Source organism: Microtus ochrogaster, chromosome 24 (genome assembly GCF_000317375.1).
Source record: "Microtus ochrogaster isolate Prairie Vole_2 chromosome 24, MicOch1.0, whole genome shotgun sequence".
NCBI classification, from domain to species: domain Eukaryota; kingdom Metazoa; phylum Chordata; class Mammalia; order Rodentia; family Cricetidae; genus Microtus; species Microtus ochrogaster.
Genome location: NC_022024.1, coordinates 32,912,426 through 32,921,300, shown reverse-complemented (window position 1 = coordinate 32,921,300; position 8,875 = coordinate 32,912,426). Strand labels below are relative to the sequence as shown.

Here is an 8,875-nt window from a genome sequence, read left to right as displayed (position 1 = left end):
GCTTGGTTTAGTACCTTTTCTCAGTAAGGCCTTCTCGTCTTGCATCTGGCTTATGACAGCCTCTGCCTTTTCTCTTCCCAGTATTTTCCTAGTCTGATTGGCCTGCCTATACTTCCTGTCTGGCTAGTGGCCAGTCAGCGTTTTATTAAACCAATACGAGTGATAAATCTTTACAGTGTACAGGAGCATCATCCCACAACACTTTCTTGAGGCTGTTCTCCTATATATAGGCTCATTATGGTCATCTAGATGTGAAGTGATGCTTGATGTGGGAGCTTCATAACCGTTTGTTGAGCCATTTGCCTACCAATCCAGATGTTTGACTTTTGAGCCTCTTCTTTGTATCCCAGGGCTATTTCTATTTCATATTCCACAATGTTAACATGTTATCATATCAACTAGACTCTAAAGTCTTTGAGAATAGGAACTGAATTTGTTAAATTTCTATCTCTGGTATCAATAATGGACACAGATTAATTAATTGATTAATGTTTATTGAAACAATATATGAAAGCAAATGCTTGGTAATAGTTTGATCCTACTACCAAGACAATCTGGCTTTATCCATTTGTATATTATATTTAGTATCCAGTGTATTAGCATTCCATAAGAGGTACTATGGTTTTAAGCACAGAAAACAGAGATGTTTGACAACCACTGTCATTCCAGTTCAGGGATCCAACACCTTCTTCCGGCTGCCAGAGGTACTGCATGCATGTGTTGCACAGGTATACATTCAAACAAAATGCCCATGCACATAAAATAGAATGGAAATAAATCTTCAGGGCTGGAGGAGAAGCCTCAGGGGCTGTTCTGCCATAGGTCCTGGCTTCCATTCCCAGTACCTACTTTGCTGCTCACAACTATCTCTAATTCCAGTTCCAAGAGATCTGATCCCTTGTTCTGCCCAGCACAGACGCCAGGCATGAGTGTGATACATAGACACACACGCAGGGAAAACACACACGCATACAAATGGGAGCAAAAAACAAATTGGAAAGAAACAGAAAAGGTTTAGGAATGTCGACTTCTCAAAGAGACAGAACATCCAAGTCCTTAGTGACCACTGTAAGGAAAACTCAATCGCCCAGGTCATTGTCACTTAGGGCTTTTAGGGTAGTAACATCCGATACTTCCTTAGTTTCATAATAATTTCTGGCAATTGGTTTTATTAAAGTTAGTAAAAAGCCTTTCTGAGAAATCTGGGGATTTTCACTTTGACAGTGAATACGAGAACTGTAGGTTTTAAGAGGTCAGCTCTTTTCCTGCATAGTCTCTAGATTAAGTCACAAATACAGGAAGCCATATGACTTGAGTTTCTCAATTTGGCTAACCTCAAATCTTTACTGACTTCAATAGTCATTCATAGAGTTTTTCTAATAGGTAAAAAATTCACGTTCAGTTGTTGTTATCTACGGAAATCCTACGGTATGATGCTATCATTTATAAAGACCACACTAATTTATCCGCCTATTTGTGTCCCATAAGAGGTTCTGTGTCTATATCTATATCTCATAAGAGGTGCAGACTCCACACACAGCAAAGAAAGACCCCGGCTAGGCGTCTTCTCTTGGTAGTCTATAAGCAGTGAACCACGCTGGACAAGAGCCCAGGGCCAGGGAGGTGGCTCAGGGGGTAAAGTGCTCACCACCAACACTGAAAACCAAGATCAATCCCAGAGACCACGTGAAAGAGAGAGCAAAATGATTCCCACAAATGTTCCATGTGTGCTCAGGTACAAATGCATGCACATGTGTGTGTGTATGTGTGTGTGTGTGTGTGTGTGTGTGTGTGAGAGAGAGAGAGAGAGAGAGAGAGAGAGAGAGAGAGAGAGAGAGAGAGAGAGAGACGCTCTTAAAAACTTGAAGAGGGCTGAGAAAACAATAAGAACATCAGGCTGTAACTGCTTGCCTTCCATTTCCAAAATAAAATGCAATTTTTGGAATGGGGGGGGGGTGCTGGAGACATGGTTCAGAGGTTCGGTCCCTACCACCCACACTGGGAAACTTATAGCTCAGGGTTGACACTGCCCACAGTGTTCGGGGCCCTTCCCCATCGATGAAACTGCCCTGCAGACGTGCTCACAAGCCGACCCGATGTTTCAAAGCATTTTCAACGGAGGTCCCTCTTCCCAGGTGACTCTCGTCTCTGTCTAGTAGACAAAAAGCAATGGGCACACACGGGCAATCTGTAGCCTTTGGAGCGCTCGCTATAATGAAGCGGCAATGTAGGTTATTCTCTGAATTCTGTGAGCAGCTGAAGCAAATGAACTGAACCTGGGGAGATGGCGTTGCGCGAACCGTGAGAACTCCGGTTTGTACCCTGCCCGTACACTGAGAAACCTGAGGGTTTGACTGGCATCTAAATAGAGAGCCCAGTGTTGGGATCAGTCACTGTGTTGGTGTCAGAATTTAACTGGAGTGGACACCCGGATGTTGCCCGGATGTTGCAGAACTTACGCTGCAGGCGGTTTAGCACAGGTTTTGAGGTCACACGTTTTCTTTGTTTAGTACTGTGTGAAGGAAAACGGGATGTTTGCTTGTTTAGACAAGTTCTAATTGTATAGGCCAGAACTGCCTTCAGTGTTGTGCCAGAAACCAGTTTTCTGTTCCAAAGTTGTACCTCTGGTGTGTTAACGGTGATCGCCTGTGCCGCGGGTGTCATGTTAAATTTGGCCAGTAGAGGGCAATAAAGGCACATTGCAGGAACAGGGCAGCCGCTTCCTCGTGATTCTATCTGGTGTGTGGCTTTTGCTTCTTCCTTCAGCTGCGTGGTGAGTCGGTGTGCAAGCCTGTGAGAACGGCAGTGGTGATCTGTCCCAACCACAGATGCCAGAAAACATCTTCTCGCGACCTTGCCATCATGGAACGGGTTTGCTGACCTCCCCTGCCAGCCTTCCCCTTGTCCCAGGTGCCCCAAGCCTGAAGCAGCACCCACTCTCATGGTGAAGCTGTACTCCATACCAATCTCTGCGAGCTACAATACAGGGAAATCTATAAATGCGTACAGGGAAATCTATACTTTGGGGTTTATAAGAACCAACACAGGAGGCCCCGCGTTCAGTCCTCCTGGCGCCACAAAACAAAAATACTAGGCAAAGAGGCGACCAGAGTATCAAGTTTGAGAAACAGAGTCAAGAACGTCAGAACAAACAGACGAAAAGAATGGAACTTACAAAGGCAAACGAAAAAGCCACGTAGCTCGTAGCTTTACTTCTCCTGCATGTCCTGCTTCCTCTCGGCCCTCTCTGGTGTCTCTCCTAGATTCATCTCTTTTTACACTGCTCAGAAGTCTCGCCTAACCTCTTCCCGTCCAGCTATTGGCCATTCAACTCTATTCATCCGACCGAAAGGTGCCTTGGCAAAGACACATCTTCACAGCATACGAAAAGATTATTTCACAACACAGGCATCAAGTACTATGTGTGCATTTATACACACATATATGTACACATACATACATACACATACACACATATATGTATGTATACATAGTGAATGGGGCTGGAGAGATGGCTCAGCACGGCTTTCTCTTCCAAAGGTCCCGAGTTCAATTCCCAACAACCACGTGGTGGCTCACAACCATCTGTAATGAGATCTGGTGCCCTCTTGAGGAAGAGACCCGGTCAGTCATCCTTGTCAACTTAGACCATGAAACCCAATATGGACAAGTTCAACAGATCCGCCATACACGGGCTGCCCATGCGTGCTTCAGCATTTTTCATTTCATATATAGTAAATGAGCAAAGTTCAAATTATTAGCCCGCAAGTTTTCTCAAACAATATGATGGTGTCTAAGGGGGCAGGGTTGGGGCTCCTTATAGCACCTTCACTAAGTGCCCTGTGAAACTCATGGTTTCCTAGTTAAGTACAGAAAAGCATTTTATTGTTTGGTTCAGTCCATTTCTTTTTGGTGCTGGGAATGAACCCAGGTCCTCCTCCATGTGAGGTAATCAATCACTCTGCTACTGAGTCATATTCTGGTTCAGATAAAGTCGTGTGTACACAAATATTCATGGGGTATAGTTCCCATGGGTGAGTTATAGTTCCCATGAGTTTTTATAGTTTCCATAAAAAGCAGCACTTCTGGTAGAGATTCCACAAAACCAAAATTGCAGGCCTTTGTGTTCACGGGCAGTCACGATCGTTGCAGACCAGAGCCAAATTATCTTGGGATGCTTTTGGTTCTTTTGAAAGCCTCTCTCTCTCTCCAACCCAATAACCTTGTGACTATACAACTTTTCAGTTGTATTTGAGGGGCACTGAAATGACCCAGGAGGGCCAGGTGCTTGCTTCAAAGCCTGACTATCTGGGTTCGATTCCCTGAAGCTATAGAGTAGAAGGAAACAACTGACCCCCACCCCACGCACACAGAGGAGTACACACACACACAACTAAATATAGTTAAAAATAAAAATAAAATATTCATAACAAATCACCTATCCAAAGCTAAGGCATCAGATAGTATTTAAACCCGTTAGAATTTTCCCTGCTCTGCGGCAGCCAGTCTAACCTCAAAATGTATTTGGCAGATTGCCTTGATTAGTGACTTTCGTTTTTAATAACTAACCAAACCTCACACAGAGTAGATTGTCATTTGGGGGCAAGCTGGATGTGTTCCCTAACCACGGCCACTCACATTTGTCTCAAGTCTAAACTTTAGATAGAAGCTGTGCTTTTTTGACCCGGTGGAACTGTCAAGCAGGGTTCTTCAGGTGACAGTCCTGGTCGGTCACCTGACAAACTGAGTGGGTCTCAACGGGCTTGCCCGCCAGGGCCCCAAGACAGAGCCCGCCGCGCACGCGCAGACGGCAGGGCGCGCGCCTGCCCTTGCCCCCTCCGCCCACCAGGTGGGGCTGGCGATCCGCCGCCGCACTCGCCGCCGCCTCTCGGAGGCCAACCGGGGCGGCGCTCGCCGCCTTGCGGGCCTCGGGTCCGCCTCCGCCGCGCCGAGGGCGTGGGCTCCGGGCTCCCGGAAGCGGCGGCCACAGCGTGGAGCCCAACGGGCTGTCGGTCGCCGGAGCGACCATGCGCGGCGACCCGGGGGCTGCGAGCCAAGCGCGCCGGTGAATGGCGGCTCGCTGAGACGGCGGCGGCCAGGCGCGGGCTCCTGCCGGCGTAGGGTGGCGGGGCCGGGGTGATGCTGCTCAAGCTCCTGCAGAGACAGACCTATACCTGCCTCTCCCACAGGTATGGGCTCTACGTCTGCTTCGTGGGCGTCGTTGTCACCATCGTCTCGGCTTTCCAGTTCGGAGAGGTGAGTCGCGGAGCCCGAGCCCCGCAGCCGCGTGCGCAGCCCTTTTCCCCGGCCGAGCCCCGCGCGTTGCAGGCGTCTCCCCCCCCCCCCCCCCTTCCTGTGTCCCCCATCCTCGCTGCAGCCTGGGGACCAGCATGCAGCCCACCCGCCCCGGACGCCGGCAGCATCTTTTCCCAGGCTCGGCTGCGGCAGCTGCACTGGGTCTCCGGGCTTCCCGTGCTCCGGGGTGCCAGTTCCCTTCCTTCCCCGGGCTGTCCCCAAGAGCCCTCCAGTCATTTGACTTCGGCTCGTAGGCCTTGCGCCGGTGAAACTCCCTTCCAGGATATGCAGTTTGTATTTTTTTTTTTTTTTCTCTGTCGCGATCCTTCATGCCTTGGTCCCACTTCAGACCCAGTCCTCCGGTGTCACCCTATTAATCTTTCACCTTTGGCAAAATATCTTATCTTCCTAATCCGGTTTCTTCTGGATTTCAGACTTTAAGAGGCACGTGCAGTTTTGCTTGTGAATTTTGCAGCATGGAGGGAGATTTTTTTTCTCAACTCCCCCCACTCCTTTTTTTCATTTTGTGCTGTATTGAACAGCTGTGTCTCAGCGGGTGGAGGCCTTAACTAGTAAGACCGCTCACGCTGTTGGGAGGCACCAAGTACTTATCTAGATCAGCTGAGAGTAGGGTCCTCTGTCAGGTGACTAAAATTGCCCACCTTGGGCTCCCTCCTGGGGCCTCTTGGGAGCCAGCACAGACTCTTGCATCACGGGGCATAATACTTTTTAGATCAGGGCGCTAGTCTGTCTTGGGCCCAGACCTGCACGTAGTTTATGTGCAGTAAAGCAGTTTGGTTAGATTGTAAACTATTCAAAGGGCACAGACAACCGGTTTGGGAGGTGGGAAGCACCAGGGTAAGAGGATTTTGTGCTCCTTTGGAGACATACCTTGGACGTCTTTGGACTGAAAATAGACAAATTCCTCTTTGTTTTAAAATTCACAGTAATTTCATTCTTGGCAGCCTGGTATGGTACTCTATCTTCGGTGTGCAAAGGGTGATGAGAAATAAATGGGTGAGCACGTGGGTGTGATTCAACAAAACACTGCTTCTGGAAACAGGAAGAAAAGTTGTGTTTGCGAATGGCCTTGAAATGTGTCTCCCAATTTTACGTATTCGTTTATATTTTATTAAGAGGTTTAAAGGGTTCTAAAATGATCAGAGTGGTTTTGTTAAACGCCGCGATACACATGCGTGCCGTCCACACCCACACTGGACTGTAAGGTCTGTAGAGGAGGTGGTTATCTGTTTAATTGCGGTGACCCTAGAGGAAGCCCAGTGCCAGGCACCGCCACTGTCTGCAGACTAAGCATGTGTTTAGTGACTGAATTATATGAAATGTGGCTAGGTGTGTTTTTAGTGGTTACAGGGCCAACGGGAAAAGAATAGTGTTACAGGTGGGAATGCGAACATCCCAGGCTTGTAAGTGTGGGGTATTTTCTTAATATTGCACTCCCTCCTACTCTTTGTTTCATCGTTAGTGTCTTACTGCTTTGGGGCGACTTTGTTTTTAAAATAGTCTCAGCTAAATTGCTCCGGCTAGCCAGAAGTTTGCAGTTTTCTTGACTTAGCCCTCCCGAATGCTGAGGTCACTGGGTTATGTTTTTAACCTGGTTAATTTTGAGCGAGCGGTATTTAACCATAGTGTAAAATACATTTGTTACAACCTTGAAGTCCCCATAAATTTTCATTTTATTTTATTTTGAGATAATGTCTCACCATTTAGCCCGTGGCTGGCCTGGAGCTATATAAAGATATATGCCACAATGCCCCTGGCTTGTGGGCACAGACCTTAAAGTGTAGGTTAAGTAAGAGAAATGAGGAGTGTCAGAAGGTCACATAACAACAGTTACTGCTGGTCTGTGCTGTGCTCACACAGAGCAGTGGAGAGGCTGGAGGGCTGGGTAGATGGCCTCTGGATTTGGCTGATGGTTCCAGCTGTAATCATGATAATAGCGAACGTAGTCTTTACTAGGCGTCCTCTGGACTGCTTTGCATACTTATTTAGTCTCCACAGGATCACCTGATACGGACAGTATTATTTTACCCACCTTACAGGTTACACAGCTGAGGTATTTGCAGAAGTTAACACAGCTAATTCCTGGCAGACGTTGGCGTCAAACTTAGACAGCTGGTGCCGGGCGGTGGTGGCGCACGCCTTTAATCCCAGCACAGGAGGCAGAGGCTGGAGGATCTCTGTGAGTTCAAGGCCAGCCTGGTCTACAAGAGCTAGTTCCGGGACGGGCTCCAAAGCTACAGAGAAAGCCTGAAGTTTTCATTCGTTTATTTATGTTATGTGTGTACACGTGGGTATATGCGTGTCACCTGTACACGTGTGCGTGCGGTTCTCTCTCCACTTCGTGGTTCCCAGGGATCAAACTCAGGGTGTCGGGTTTGGCAGCCAGTGCCCTTATCCATCCCCTAAGACATCTCATTAAGGTCACCTCCTTTCCTTCCGCTGCTGCATCGGAGGCAAGCGCTTTACCCCTGAACTTCACCCCCACTCTCGATGGCTTCTTGGTTTCTCAAGCAGCCCACACTTATCTGATCTGGGAAAAGAAATCTAACCTCTCTGTTTCCTCTTTCAAAATACAGACGAGAGAATATCTTATCAGGGTCAGGGTCGCCAGTGGGAATTAAACGTGTGAAGCCCGTCATTCTGTTGATAGCACATGACATTACTGAACCATCATAGCTAATGTCACTCAGTGTTATCAATTATTTTGCCTTAGTCTCTGAAATATTATTTTGAAACAGTACTTTGATTATGTATGTAGCAACCACTTGTTAACTAGTTATAACGTACATAAGGGTTAAAAACATCGTTAAATTACGAGTTCATTATTCCTCCTCTAGTGTTAGAGGCAATGTGGGTCTTTTAAAAAAAAATTGTGTGTGTGTGAATGTGTGAAGATCCCCTGGAGCTGGAGTTCCAGGTGGTGTGAGCAGCTCCGTATGAGTGCTGGGGTCCCAACTCCAGACTACTAGAGGAGCCTTACACTCTTGAACTGCTGAGACAGCTCTCCAGCCTCTGCCCCCACCCTGTGTGTTTGAGACGAGATCACATTGTTAGCCTCCAACTCCTTGTGTACCTGAGGCTCCCCCCTCCCCACAGGGTTTCTCTGTGGCTCTTGAGCCTGTCCTGGAACTAGTTCTTGTTGACCAGGCTGGCCTTGAACTCACAGAGATCCGCCTGCCTCTGCCTCCCGAGTGCTCGGATTAAAGGCGTGTGCCACCACCGCCCAGATGACCTTGAACTTCTTTCTGTCCAAGGGCTTCAACCACCCTAGTGCTGGGATTTTAGTTGTGCAACACCATACCCAGTATATCTAAACCAGGGCTTTATGCCTGTTGGGCAAACACTGTAATGAGTAAGCTGTCTCCCCAACCCTGGGCTGTTGTATTTTAATAAGCTGTTTGAACACTGGTTCAGATTTTGAGGAAAAATATAGTCAAAGGAGGGATCTACTAAGTAACTTGTTTTCCCCTATAAGTCCAGCCGAGTGCTTCCGGAAAACCCTTGGGAAATCTGATAAAATAGAAACACAACTGGATCCAAAGGTGGCAGTCCAGAGGGT

General features: G+C 47.7%; 1 protein-coding gene across 1 annotated transcript in view; it reads left to right on the top strand.

The window, feature by feature from the left end:
• Nucleotides 1-4,928: 4,928 nt before the first annotated feature.
• Nucleotides 4,929-8,875, top strand: part of Gnptab (N-acetylglucosamine-1-phosphate transferase subunits alpha and beta) — a 60,006-nt gene continuing 56,059 nt past the window's right edge. Inside the window, exon 1 of the mRNA XM_005358206.2 lies at nucleotides 4,929-5,256. Within this exon, the coding sequence (XP_005358263.1) occupies nucleotides 5,140-5,256 (117 nt within the window). The 5' untranslated portion in view covers nucleotides 4,929-5,139. The remainder of the gene's footprint in view (nucleotides 5,257-8,875) is intronic.